The 14,653-nt window shown below is 44.4% G+C and overlaps 1 protein-coding gene across 1 annotated transcript in view; it reads right to left on the bottom strand.

Moving 5' to 3' along the window:
- Window positions 1-342: 342 nt before the first annotated feature.
- The window catches only part of LOC142365874 (isthmin-2-like), a 33,797-nt gene continuing 19,486 nt past the window's right edge, over window positions 343-14,653 (bottom strand). Inside the window, exons 3-6 of the mRNA XM_075447622.1 lie at window positions 13,738-14,032; window positions 5,088-5,219; window positions 3,492-3,551; window positions 343-1,208 (exon numbers count right to left, since the gene is read on the bottom strand). Of these exons, the coding sequence (XP_075303737.1) occupies window positions 691-1,208; window positions 3,492-3,551; window positions 5,088-5,219; window positions 13,738-14,032 (1,005 nt within the window). The 3' untranslated portion in view covers window positions 343-690. The remainder of the gene's footprint in view (window positions 1,209-3,491; window positions 3,552-5,087; window positions 5,220-13,737; window positions 14,033-14,653) is intronic.

A 14,653-nucleotide genomic window follows, 5' to 3' on the forward strand; every position in this document is an offset into this window, starting at 1 on the left:
GTGCACATACAAGCTCACAGGATGGTTAACTTCAACCCAACGAGCATGAACCTGATTCTCTGTGGTGCCACATTTCAGCTTCAGTTTTCACAAAATGAATCCAGTTTTTCTTCTTCTCGTTATTCCTCGTTCCTCTACCGCCCGGCCTCAGCTTCCTTCTGTTCTCTGACACCAGCCCGATGTTTTCCTGCTTCAGGAGCAGGAATCGTGTTATCGTGAGACAGGTGTGCAGCAGAAGAAAAGCGAGCTGTGGTAACATTTCTTTCTCTTTGTTTTTGAAAAGGAAAATAAAAAAATGACAAATTATACTCCAACAGTCCTTTTGTTTTATTCCCTTTTTTTTCAGCTTTACAGAAACTTCTTTCATGGGACTTTGGATCTAATTAAAAATATTTGTGGGCCAATAAATACCCTCATCCTCCCTACACACACACACACACACACACACACACACACACAGACACACTGAACACATGTATTTCCCTTCAGTTCAGCAACATACAGACACGGATTAGCTGAAACACACTTTAATCGGTTTGATTCTTTGAGTCTTTTTCTCTGCATCGTGTCTTCATTCATTATTCATCTAACCAGAAGGTTTTCTCTCAGTTTTTAAAACCAAACTGATGCAGGAGGACGAGACAAACGTGAAGAACGAGCCCAGAAAAGCCCCCTGAGCCTCAGTTTCTGTTAGTACTCCTGGGCCTCTCTGAGCTCCGCCTGAAACTCCGGCTCGGGCGGGTTATCCGGGCACTCCAGCCCGTTGTTGGGCGGCCGGACCGAGTGGAACCTGCTCCAGTCCCCTTTGCACAGGATCCACGGCAGCACGTCCACCTTGTAGTGCAGCTCCGGGGAGAACTCGGTGCTGATCAGATTCGGCGCCCCCGCTCCTTTGCCGCGCGTTATCAGTCTCATCTGGTTGTCGTAGCAACAGTGCTGCGCCGCCAGCGTGGTGCTGTTGTACGACAGCATGGAGCGGACGCAGAACCGGGCCGAGGGTTTGTAGATGTCCAGCCGCTCTTTCGGGCCGCTGGCGTCCCTCCAGCGGAAGGTCTTTCGAAGCTTGGCGTCCTGGATGTTGACGGCGCTGTACACGACCTCGGAGGGGTAGGAGCAGGGGCAGCTGGGCAGCGCCGTGAGCACCTGGTGCAGGTACTTCTGCAGGAAGTCGTTCTTGCAGCTTAGCCACTTCTCACAGCTGTCCACATCTGGATTAGAGAATCGGAGAGAGTTTTATTTACAACATTTTATGACACAAAATCCAAACAATTTGTGTAGTTCGACTAAAACAAAAAACTGGGGCTTTTAATTATTTAATGCCAATAAATATTTGATCTCGCATTAACGCAGGTTTTATTATTTTTATTTATTTAAAAAAATTAAAACTTTTTTTTTTGGGCTTTTGTGTCTTCAGAGAGACAGGAAGCAGAGAGAGGGGGAACAACACGCAGCACAGGGCCGTCCGATGCGGGACTTGAACCGGGGCCAGCTGAACCTACTACGCCACGGATCACCCCTGTTTTATTATTTATTTATTTATTTTGTAAAAGTCTGTTGCTCACAGGCTTTTATTTTGTAAAAGTCTGTTGCTCACAGGCTTTTATTTTGTAAAAGTCTGCTGCTCACAGGCTTTTATTTTGTAAAAGTCTGCTGCTGTCTGCTGCGGAACAGGAAAAGAAAGTAATCGGCGGATCCACCAAACATGGAGAAGGGTACGGAACTTTTACTCGGCCATTTTCATTTTAAAGTTCTTCCAGACGGCGGAGTCGACAGAACCAAAGTCATCTGTAAACACTGCCAAGTTGAATTGTCTTCTCAGTAGTAATGCGCGGGCCGGCCCGAGCCCGGCGGGACCCTCGGGCCAGCCCGCGGGCCGGGTGGGGTCGGGCCATTATTTTCTTAGAATCCACGGGTTGCGGTCGGGTCGGGTCAGATCACAGACAGTTATCATAATTACACCGTTAAAATCACACCTATGCACATCCGAGACAGCAGAATGCCAATTGACAGCGTCTGCACTTGTGTGCTTGCTCTCTCTCCCCCTGCGCACGGCACCAATGCTGAAGACCGCAGAATGCAAGCAAACCGGCAGCCTACTCACGTGAAGCTCTCTCTCTCTAAATTCATATGACATGCACAGAGCTTGGGTTTCTGATGTGGCAATGAAAAGTGGAATTACAACCATAATCGTCAGATGGATGTGCTGCGGTCAAGACTTTAGAGTAGCAACTGTATTGATGCAAGGGAAATTAAGGGTGAATGCGCGCAGCTTTTGGCAGCCTATGACATTACGCACCCCCTGGCGCGGCCGCAGACAGTTCATTTGTGTTTAATAGACCTACATAAATAAATACTTATTCATTTAATTTTGTTTTTTAAGCGGGTCGGGTGGGGTCGGGTTAAAAATCATTGTGTAATCTTTCGGGTCGGGCGGGCTGGGTTGGCTGCGTGATGGGGCGGGTTGGGGCGGGCCCGCGCAACACTACTTCTCAGCGTAGTAGTTCCAGTCTAAAATATCACTTAAAGGCAAAACACGATTTTGTTACAACTGGCAGCTATGAATCTGAGCGAGTGGCCATGACTCGTGGAGTCCCCCAGGGGTCAATTCTTGGACCTCTTCTGTTTAACTTGTATATGCTCCCTTTGGGTCAGATATTGCAGAATTTTAACATCAATTATCACAGTTATGCAGACGATACACAACTTTATGTGTCTCTGCAGCCCAACAGAATTTGATTTTTAACTAGAATTAGAATTTAGGCATCGTGTCATGCCACTAATTTCCCCCAGAGGCACGTAGTCTAGTTTGTGTTTGCAACACAACATGTTAATGTTAAAGCCAGCTGTAAACAGGGTGAAAACAGCTGCTACAGTCTGAGCCCTTTTATCGTAACTGCAGGAATCTTTTTTTATGCTCCATAGAGTAGCCTTTATTTATTTATTTTTAGCCTTCTTCGGTTATTTTTTAAGGATTTTGAGGTTATTTAAGGATTTGTGATTGATATTTATATACTGTATTTCATTTGTTTATCATGTTTTTTTCTCAGTTCTTTTTGTACCTTTTTGTATTTAAGATTATATATAATAAAATAATACAAATAATATAATATGTTGGGATGGCAAGGGACGGTTCGCCCAGGGCGTAAATGTAGCCAGGACCGCCTCTGCCTTCCACAGAGAGAAACTGTCTGACACCAGATCGTGTTCTGCTCTCTGCAGGATCTCCTGCGTTGTTTGCAGAGGAAAAAGAAGAAATATCACATTCTGTGGCCGGTGTGCAGCAGCAGGAGAGCAATAAAACAGAAACGGTTCTGGGGGCAGGGTCAGCGTTTCATTCAGCACAATGAAGGCTTTTTAAATATGAAAAACAGGCGTGCGTCTCACCCCGAGTCAGACTGAAGGTGAGACCGCTGACTGGGACCAAACGTTTTGATCGATAACACAGAGCGAAAAACACGAAAACTCAAACACACACACTCCTCCGTACGTACTCGAGTCGGTGCTTCTGGTCGTCTGTGGGGGCGTCAGCTCAGTCACCGCCGCCACAGCATCTACGAGACGCAGAAACACAGAGGAAATGGGTTCCAGTGCTGTTAAACTACATCTTCACAGAAGCCAGACGCACAAATGACCAAAGTTGTTTTCTTCGATCTCAATCAGTTCCGTTCTCTGCCAACATGATCCCACACTGCTTCAGTAATGTTGAGGTCCGGGCTCTGGGGAGGATTCATCCCTCCATCAGTCGTTTGGCATAGACATCACATTACATCACATTACGGTCATTCTGCAGACGCTTTTATCCAAAGCGACTTACAGTAAGTGTGTTCCACATCGGTAGGCAAAAGAAGGTCACAAGAAATCATAAGTGCAGTTCCTTCCAAAACCAAACAGCTAAGAGCATAACTAGTGCTAGAGTAAGTGCGGTAAGTTAGGTACCGAGACAAATGGGAAGACAATTCAGGAAACAAATAAGTGCGTAAGGAGCTAGGACGAAATAGGTGATGTCCTCAGAGGGCGGAGCAGGGTAGTGTTTCCTGAAGAGATGGGTTTGCAGCCTGCGGCCAAAGATGGGCAGCGACTCATAAGGTGGAGCTCCTCCCTCCGGATGGTGTAGCCCCTCCCCCTGGATGATGGAGCTCCTCCCTCCAGATGGTGTAGCCCCGCCCCCTGGATGGTGGAGCTCCTTCCCCTGGATGGTGGAGCTCCTTCCCCTGGATGGTGGAGCTCCTTCCCCCGGATGGAGGAGCTCCTTCCCCTGGATGGTGGAGCTCCTCCCTCTGGATGGTGGAGGGAGATGGTGGAGCTCCTCCCTCTGGATGGTGTAGCTCCTCCCCCTGGATGGTGGAACTCCTCCCTCCAGATGGTGTAGCTCCTCCCCCTGGATGGTGGAACTCCTCCCTCCAGATGGTGGAGCTCCTCCCACTGGATGGTGGAGCTCCTCCCTCCAGATGTTGGAGCTCCTCCCCCTGGATGGTGGAACTCCTCCCCCTGGATGGTGGAACTCCTCCCCCCCAAAGGTGGAGCTCCTCCCTCCAGATGTTGGAGCTCCTCCCTCCAGATGTTGGAGCTCCTCCCCATGGATGGTGGAGCTCCTCCCTCTGTATCTAAGCCCCGCCCACTCTCAAGGAAACTCATTTCAGCCGTTCGTATCCACACCTCCTTCTTTGGGTCTCTACCCAGATCTGAGCCCACAGGTGAGGGTTGGAGCAAAGATGGAGCAGCGCCCTCATTCCTGCTGACGGAGCCCCGATCCGTCCGTCCATCTCTGACTCCAACTCACCATCCCTGAGAACCAGATCCAGAGAGGCTGGAACTCCACTAGGTAGCATTCTGCATCACGTCCTGCTTCTTATTTTCTCAACCTCCAGTTCTGAGGCACCTCTCCAGCAGATGAGCTGAGGAAATCTGGACCTGGTTCTCCAGAGAGCATCTCCAGAGACACTTGATCTGTACATGCATTCATTGTGATAAATCAACTATTAAATATTCTATTAAACTGTCAGAGGGCTGACGTTTTACATCTCTTTTTTATTGTTTGCTTAACCCCTCTCGCTCAGCGAGGTTAGTTTTTACAGTGTGCTTCTTACTGGGGCAGCTCTCCAGGTCGCACGTGCGCGACTCGGTCGCCGTGCACGCATAGCCGCAAGATCGGGTTCGTTTCTGGGTTCCAAATCCACAGGTGACGCTGCACGGAGCCCAGTCGCTCCACTCCTCGTACTCTGAAAAACACAGGGAAAAAAGACCATTGGGGGGGGGGGGGGGGCTAAAGTATGGAGCAATATATTAAGAGCAGCCTTTGAAGTTAGCCTTGTGAATTCCTCGCTCAGCTGGTGTATGCGTGTTATGCAATTAAGGAGCGGCTGAAAAGAGCTGGGTAACGACAGTGTGGGACCTCAGAGACATGCTCCTCTGTATTTAAACACTGCACTTTCAGGGGGGAAGGGGGGGGAGTGAGAAACTTCAAAAGACTGTGGGGGTATGTGGGTTTGAGGTTGAGTGAAAGTCTTCTTGCAGTGAGATTGATGACGGCAGCAACAAACGCTCTTCACAAAGATTTCAGAGTTTTACAGGCTACATTTCATCAACACCTCAAACTTAAAGCAGCGGCGGAGCGTAAACACTGTGTTTCTGCAATGAGCGGTAAAATAACACGGTTAGATTATTTACTGAAAGGGAAACACAGCCCACTGTCACAGGGGGAGTTATGCTTTCACAGTCTGTGCATACTCCACACTTACGCAAATAAACATCATATGAAATATATCCTCGGTTACATTCACACAGATAAATCCACAGCCCTGTCACTTTCTCCATTTTCACTTACACGTATGCGCAGATCTGCACAACAAACCCACTGAGGCTGTTTTAGAACTGTTATGACAGGGAGGATTAAATTATCAAAGCAAATCCTTCCCGTTTACAGTCCGGTATCTACAACCACATGGCAATCATTTTTAACTGATGGGTTTATCTGCTGTTATGGTTTGTTAAGGGAGGCCTATTATTCTGGATGGAGGTTCATGATGGAGATGGTTCATTTGGTCAAAACATAAGAGGAACAGTGCCGGTTTGGATCGTGTGACTGAAACAGAAGGTAAATAAATACTAAGTCACGCGATCACCTTTTTAATATGTCGTTTTCCATCCTCTAAATGCAACAACAACAAAAAAAGGCAAAAAAATATGCCCCATCTGTGATGGAAAGGCATGTCAGGTGAGGTCTGTATTGATGCAGTAACCTTTGTGCAATAATAAGTTTATTTCAACTTGTGTCAATCTCTAGTTTATGTCCGGGACAATGAGCTGGGCTGTAAGACAAATGGGGGCTCGTCCGGGATATCTGTGCTGTCGAATTTCCAGAAGATGGAGAGGAGGATGGGATCATAAGGACAGGCTTTGAGTACCTTAGCCTGGAGGCCATTTGGGATTAGTGACTTGTCAGGATTGTAATCTTTCTGTGATCTTTCTGTGATCTTCAGGACTTAACCGGGTTTTTACCCAACATTTTTTAAATTAGGTGTCATCATGCTGATTTTACATGACGGGTTGGGACTCATAATCCCAGTTTATCAAGAGTTCAAATGCATTTATGAACTAACATAAGAGGAACAGTGCCGGTTTGGATCATGTGACTGAAACAGAAGGTAGATAAATACTAAGTCACGCGATCACCTTTGAATATACCGTTTTCCATCGTCTAAATGCAACAACAACGAAAAAAGACAAAAAAATATGCCCCATCTGTGAAGTTAAGGCATGTCTGGTGAGGTCTGTATTGATGCAGTAACCTTTGTGCAATAATAAGTTTATTTCAACTCGTGTCAATCTCTAGTTCGTGTCGTGGACAATGAGCTGGGCTGTAAGACAAATGGGGGCTCGTCCGGGATATCTGTGCTGTAGAATTTCCAGAAAATGGAGAGGAGGATGGGATCATAAGGACAGGCTTTGAGTACCTTAGTCTGGAAGCCATTTGGGATCAGTGACTTGTCAGGTTTCTCATGTAAAAATGGGGATGTGTGTAACTGAATTAAAGGGTGGGAGTCTCAGCTCAATCCGTCCACTGAACTTCTTCTTCAGAGGGAGAACGTTCTGAACAGCATCCACAATTTTTGAGTGTTTTAGGTGATTGTTGTGCAGGTGTAACTGGCTGCTGAGTGTCTCTTCTGTTTCATCGTTTCCTTTAAAGAATGGTCTGAAATGCTATTCTGAAATCTGTTCTGGAAGTCAAACTGTTTAAACTGTTTTTTTTATTGTCTTTAGAAGAATGGGGCAGATCATGAGAATAACCCTTTTAAAGCTGTTAAACCACTTTCTGAGCTATCTCCCAAATATTAACGTGGTAAAATTGGCTTTCACTAAAAAGATCATTAACTTTTAGGTGTGAATTAACTGTTCCTCTCTGGAAACAGCTGCTTCTCATTTCTGTCTCAACAGCGTTTGGCAAGTTTCTTACTCTACAAAACTCCCTGACAAAATTATTGAAACTCTTTACTAATATTTTAGCTGCAAAAGTGATAAAAATATTTACTTCTAACTTAGATTTCCTTCAATCTTTTGAGGAGTTTGGTCTAAAAAAGGAGGAAGTTGAATATTTGAAGGGATTTCTTGACCGTCTCTGAGCTTCGGAAGCTTCACTTTAATCATTTTAATGACAGTTTTCCAGTTGTCCTGAACTCTTCAGTTCTAAATAAAACTTGTGGACGTACCCAACAGACAACAGGAGCTTCATCTGCTCTGATAAACCCTCAAACAGGCTCACGTGTCTAACGTGCTAACGTGTCCTGAACAAGCCTGTCTGGTACTTTTCAGTCGGGTTTTTACTCTCCCTTCATGCTGCTAACCTCCCGCCTCGGTCTCTTTTCTTTATTTTGACATTCTTAATGTGTCTGTGGGTTGGTTTCTCGGCGCTGCTGTTCTTTAGCATCACGAGTTACATTTACTTGAGTAAGTTTTTGAAAACATTCTACTTCTAGGAGTACATTTAAATCCCCATACTCTTTACTTTAACTTGAGTATATGTGTGCAGCAGAAACTGTCCTCTTACTCCGCTACATTAGGCTACAATGAGCTGGTTACTTTTCTTCTTACCTCTTTGGTATTCTACGCCTCATTATTTTTATCCCCCCGCGTACGCCTCATTTTAATGTTTTATTCTGACAGAGAGAGAGACTTCCGCCAAAGGCTCTACCACCTGACTGTGTTCCACCAATCAGACGCAGCCGTGCAGTTTGGTCACGTGACCGTACTCAATCTCAGCGGCGGGACGGGTTAGCTTTAGCATTAGCAGTCGTAGCAAACAAACAAAGAAACAGATGAAAAATGTCAGAACCAACGGTGGGAAATGAAGACGCAGACGAGGCCTCATACTGAAAGCATGTTTACCTTACAAAGAGTGAGAAACAGCAGCTACATTATGTGTCTTCTGTGTCAACCAAAACAAACGCACATTTCAGCAGAAACTCAACATCTAACTTGAGGAAACATGTAGCGCTAAGTTTCCTAAACTCGCCCCCTCCCCATGGATAGGTGAATGTTTGTTTTGTAATTAATTAGTTAATTTTAATTCATTTTAATTCATTTTAATTCATTTAAATTAATTTTAATTCATTTTATCAATTGGATGAACTCTAATTAGCCTAAAGATGATTATTTAGTATTTTTGTCTGTCTGATTGAATGCTTGTGTTAACAAATAAAACAGACGTTACTCAACAGTTTTTTCACCAAGCACTTTTTTACTCTTACTCAAGTAATTATTTGGATGACTACTTTTTGCTTTTACTTGAGTCATTTTATTCTGAAGTACCAGTACTTTTACTTGAGTACAATTTTTTGGCTGGTCTACCCACCTCCGGGTAAAGTTAAGGTGACTGCTTGTGTGCGTTTGTGGTGTTTATCGTGTTTATTTAACAGGTTGAAATGGAGCAGATCCCATTATGAATCACATCAGGTTAAGTCCTTAGGTAACGAGTGTTCTTTGAAGTGATGGAAACGTGACCGTGTGCTTTTCTGGAGGCCACACGGGCCACGGCATGTTGGAGGTGAGATGTTTTTACACTGTTGAGTGAGAATGAGAGCTGCACAAACACACCCGCAGTGATAAGGCAACAACACTGGAACAATCTGCACAAACCAAAACCCGTAAAGTTTGTAAGACCTTCACAGAGGAGCCTTATCGCTCCATGGTCCCTGAGTGGCTGTGATGTTGTCGGGCGAACATGTGAAGCGTCCACGCTCACTTTCACCCGTTCTTCAGCCCACAGTTAGTTATGTACTGCAGCAGCTAAAGGCATAAAGGTGGAAGAGGTCCACATGTTGCATTCACCTCCTGTAAGGAATCATCATGATAGTCGGGATTTTATAACATTTAAATCTATTTCAGCAGTAGATTCATGAATGTTTTGGGTTTTTAAATGCATCCAGGACTCGAACTGACTAATTTTCAATGTACTCATCTATATAGGTTTAGTATTACTTAAAAAAAAATAGCCTGACAGCTGCTCTGTTAGGATCCATCAGTATAAAATAACTAGGGCTGGGTGAGTTAACTCGTTATTATCGCGTAAACTCGTTGATTATTTTCCATATATTTTTTTTAATTATTTTTTGGGGCTTTTGTGCCTTTAATGGAAAGTTCAGAGAGACAGGAAGCAGGGGGCAGAGAGAGGGGGAACAACACGCAGCACAGGGCCGTCCGATGCAGGACTCGAACCGGGGCCAGCTGCAGCGAGGACTATAGCCTCTGTACATGGGGCGCCTGCTTAACCCACTACGCCACAGACCACCCCTGTTTTATTCTTTATTTTATTATTGTAAAAGTCTGTTGCTCACAGGCTTTTATTTTGTAAAAGTCTGTTGCTGTCTGCTGTGGAACAGGAAAAGAAAGTAATCGGCGGATCCACCAAACATGGAGAAGGGTACGGAACTTTTACTCGGCTATTTTCATTTTAAAGTTCTTCCAGACGGCGGAGTCGACAGAACCAAAGTCATCTGTAAACACTGCCAAGTTGAATTGTCTTCTCAGCGTAGTAGTTCCAGTCTAAAATATCACTTAAAGGCAAAACACACAACTGATAGCAGCAAGTCATTCAAGGAAACAGACAGTGGAGCGAGGCTTCTACATAAAAACTACAGAAAGATGCTGATGTTAAAAGTGTGTTTGCACAACAAATGTTATGGCACTTTCATTCATATGGCAGCACATTTAAAATAAAGCTAAATGCTAAAAGCTATACACTACTTTTGGATTCATTTTTGGATTCTGCGTACAAATGCGATTAATCGTGATTAATCAGGGAAATCATGTGATTAATTAGATTAAACATTTTATTCGTTGCCCAGCCCTAAGAATAACCCAGCTGACCTGCTGGGTGAGTTAATTCCTGTCAGATCCTGTCAGGTTTTTACAGAAAATAAAGTTAATGTTGCATCAACTCACACCTCAAGGACAGAATCTGACACAGCCAGCTGCGGCCTATAAAAGTAGATGTAAAGTTTAATCAAAATCCAGAGTTTTCTTCCCGTCGTTTGGTCCATTACGGCTTCACAGAGGAACCTAAATGTCTGTAAACTACAAACCGAAGGACTTCACTTCTGGTTTGGTGATCAGCAGCGTGTCACATGACTGCAGACATTTGCAACTGCATATATCTTAATGCTGGACGGAAACACAAGTTTCTGTGGACCGTCACGTTTTAATCTGTCATCAAACGACCAAAGAAAGGTTCTTAAATCACATAGATTTACGACCGACTTGTTTCTGGAAAACAAACCCAAACTGCAGCCAAACACCTGGAGATGTAGCTGAAAACGTAAGAATATGAACCGCAACTTAAATATGTATCCAGATGTAATGAGTTTCAATAAGAGACCCGACCAAGCAGAAAACAGCTAAATCAGTCAGTTCCATCCGACCTAAAGCAACCCGGAGAATCCCAACGTCTGTCTCAGGCGCCTTTAAAAAGCATCGTCACATATGAAGTTTCGGGACGCTTATTTGGATGATATCGTGTTTTCAAATGATTTGGAAACTCTGCTTGACGTATTTCAGCATTTCGGCACGGGTCAGGGGCAGGTGTGCGTCGTCTCAGCCAAGATCAGCTCCCATTGGCCGGTTATTACAGAGCGTTCTGTCGTAACTTTGCTCCCATCGTCTCTCCTGACTGACCTCGTTAGCCCTGATAAGGAACAGGTGTGGGACTCCAGATGTGAACTGGCTTTCAAAGGAGTTACAGCTTTGTTAGGCAGTTCCCCGCAGCTTGCTGCCTCCAGTTCTGCTGCCCCCAGTTCTGCTGCCCCCAGTTCTGCTGCCCCCAGTTCTGCTGCCCCCAGTTCTGCTGCCCCCAGTTCTGCTGCCCCCAGTTCTGCTGCCCCCAGTTCTGCTGCCCCCAGTTCTGCTGCTCCATTTAAACCATTTAAGCTAGGATGATGCTAGCGGTAGCAGCAGCTGGAGCTGTCCTAATTCAGGGCACTCCAGGGTGCTATTTCTCACTCAGGGGTCACATGGCACTGAAAGGATCGGATTATTGGCTAATTTACAATAAGATTGAGTTATTAAGTGCATGTAGACACCTGAATCTGACAAGAAATTGGGTCGAATCGAGATACTCGCGATCGGTTTAAGACCCCGTGATAACTCGGTTGAAAGTCAAAATAAACTTTTTTGCAGACAGGTGAAGCACGTAGTGAATTGGACTTTGGTTGTATTCTAAACCGCCTACTTCTCCTACTAACTTTAACTTTTTTTAAGTTCCCGGATGCATACTAGATTCTCTGAAATGTTGGGTATGCATCATGAGGTTACTACTCGTACTCAAACTACCCAAGATGCAACGTAACGTGACGTCGCCGATCGTCATTTCCTGTCAAAATGGCAGTTTCAAGCTAGCTACAACGAGGGTAGGTTCACTTCCTGTTTTCAAAACAAAAGCACCAATTGTATGGTAATGGCTTTCCCTATGATAAAAGGCAACGGGTATTTTATTTTGTGAAAATAACAGGAAGTGCGTTGCTCACTGCGGCTAGCTTTAGTAGCGCCGAATTCGTGGGAACAAAATTGTAAACAGCCGGTATTTTGTCAGGTTTTCAACACGTTGGGGATCTAAACGACTACTTTCTCACCTGAAAATGTTTCAAATGTTGCTAAAGTTTGTAGAGTTTAGAGCTTAAGAGAAATCAGCTTCAGGCCTACTGATTTCGGCTTGGGCAGGAGCAAAATGCATTGTGGGTAAACGCTCTGCATACTGTCTGATCGATGAGTATGCAGTATGCAGTATGCAGTATGTAGTATGTAGTATGCAGTATGTAGTATGTAGTATGCAGTATGCAGTATGGAAGTATGTAGTATGCAGTATGCAGTATGCAGTATGCAGTATGCAGTATGTAGTATGTAGTATGCAGTATGCAGTATGCAGTATGCAGTATGTAGTATGCAGTATGCAGTATGTAGTATGTAGTATGCAGTATGCAGTATGGAAGTATGTAGTATGTAGTATGTAGTATGTAGTATGTAGTATGCAGTATGTAGTATGTAGTATGCAGTATGTAGTATGTAGTATGTAGTATGTAGTATGCAGTATGTAGTATGTAGTATGTAGTATGCCGTATGTAGTATGTAGTATGTAGTATGCAGTATGCAGTATGCAGTATGGAAGTATGCAGTATGTAGTATGCAGTATGCAGTATGGAAGTATGCAGTATGTAGTATGTAGTATGCGGTATGCAGTATGCAGTATGTAGTATGTAGTATGCGGTATGCAGTATGCAGTATGCAGTATGCAGTATGTAGTATGCAGTATGCAGTATGCAGTATGGAAGTATGTAGTATGTAGTATGTAGTATGCAGTATGTAGTATGTAGTATGTAGTATGTAGTATGCCGTATGTAGTATGCAGTATGCAGTATGCAGTATGCAGTATGTAGTATGTAGTATGCAGTATGCAGTATGCAGTATGCAGTATGGAAGTATGTAGTATGTAGTATGTAGTATGTAGTATGCCATATGTAGTATGTAGTATGTAGTATGCAGTATGTAGTATGTAGTATGCAGTATGCAGTATGTAGTATGCCGTATGTAGTATGTAGTATGCAGTATGCAGTATGCAGTATGGAAGTATGCAGTATGTAGTATGTAGTATGCGGTTTCAAACACAGACTTTGCGTTCTGTGCATGCTCCAGATGTTTTCCCGGGGTCGTGACCCGGAAGTCAAAGGAGACGATATTCCTGTTGTTGTCGCCGTCAGAAAGAAACAAACAACGCGATGGAGAATGCTCCGTTGGGCATCGAGTTTGTGCAACAAGCAGCTCATCACAGACCAAATGTAGAGGGACGTAGCTTCATCTGGCTCTGCGTTCTCCATCTTTCTCCAATGCCTGAGTTTGTTGTTGTTGTTGGTGGTGAAGAGGTCAACAGGAAGTGGCTCTATTAGCAACAGCTGGAATGGGTACAGCGCCACCTATCATACCGGGGTATGACACGCTTTGTGCCTCTGATCCCATTCATTCACCGCCATATATCCAAGGAGAATTAGCCTTGCTCAAATCATTCTTACTGTAATTTAGCCAATAATCCGATCCTTTCAGTGCCATGTGACCCCACTGAGTGTTACACCCCTGATTAAGTGATGACCTTAACCCTTTGGCGTGGCGTGCATTGTTGTGTTCGGTTTCTGAGCCACCAGTGACAGTAACCAACAGGTTTAAGTTGTTTAAATGTTCGGGTTTAAAGGGCACTCTTACCAAAGTTATCCTTTGTGTCCAACTCTTTGTTCCAGTATCGCCCCCAGTCTCCGCCCACTCCCCTCAGGACGGCGTCCTCTGGCTCGTAGCCGTAGTCCTCGGACTGTTCCTCAGAACCCGCTCCTCCCAGCCCGTTCTCCATCTGCTCCGGGTACTCCCAGAACAGCGGCCAGAAAAGCTTCTTGTGACGGTTGATCCACTCCGACGACGACACCGACCAGTCGTTCCGCTGGCCCTCTTTGACCAGGTCCATCTCCACCTCCGTCTGAGTGTCCTCCACCACCTCGATGGTCACCTGGAAGAAGCAGAGAACCACTTTCTGTGATCTTCAGGCCTTAACCGGGTTTTTACCCAACATTTTTTTAATTAGGTGTCATCGTGCTGATTTTATATGACGGGTTGGGACTCATAATCCCAGTTTATCAACAGTTCAAATGCATTTATGAACCTTTCCTGAAGATATCTGGAGGAATGTTGTCTTTTTGCTTGCTAGGCTACTCTTTTATACTACTCTGAATATATTTAAACAGAAGCCGTGAGAGTGAATTTAATAATAGAAGTTCTTTATTTCATTCCATTGTTTAAAACAGGTGTCACGTGACCCTTTTTAAATCTTTCTTTTCTTTTTTTTTTAATCTTTAATCAACACAAACAGAAAGCTTTCCACCCACTTCATAACAGGAGTGAATGAAATCTGGGTAAAACTAAAGAAATTAATCCAATAATTCTATTTGTTCTACTTACTTTTCAAATAAACATTTAAATAAAATCAGGCAGTCGCATCAGAATCTGATTTCTGAGTCCGGAGCTTGGTTTATTGATCAGCCAGCGTCCATCCTGCCCAACACGCTTCATCTCAGGGTTCGTCTCAGACGTGGATGTTCACCCTTCAAACTGACACAACCTGTTTATGGTC

The sequence above is a fragment of the Odontesthes bonariensis genome, chromosome 17 (genome assembly GCF_027942865.1).
Source record: "Odontesthes bonariensis isolate fOdoBon6 chromosome 17, fOdoBon6.hap1, whole genome shotgun sequence".
Lineage (NCBI taxonomy): Eukaryota > Metazoa > Chordata > Actinopteri > Atheriniformes > Atherinopsidae > Odontesthes > Odontesthes bonariensis.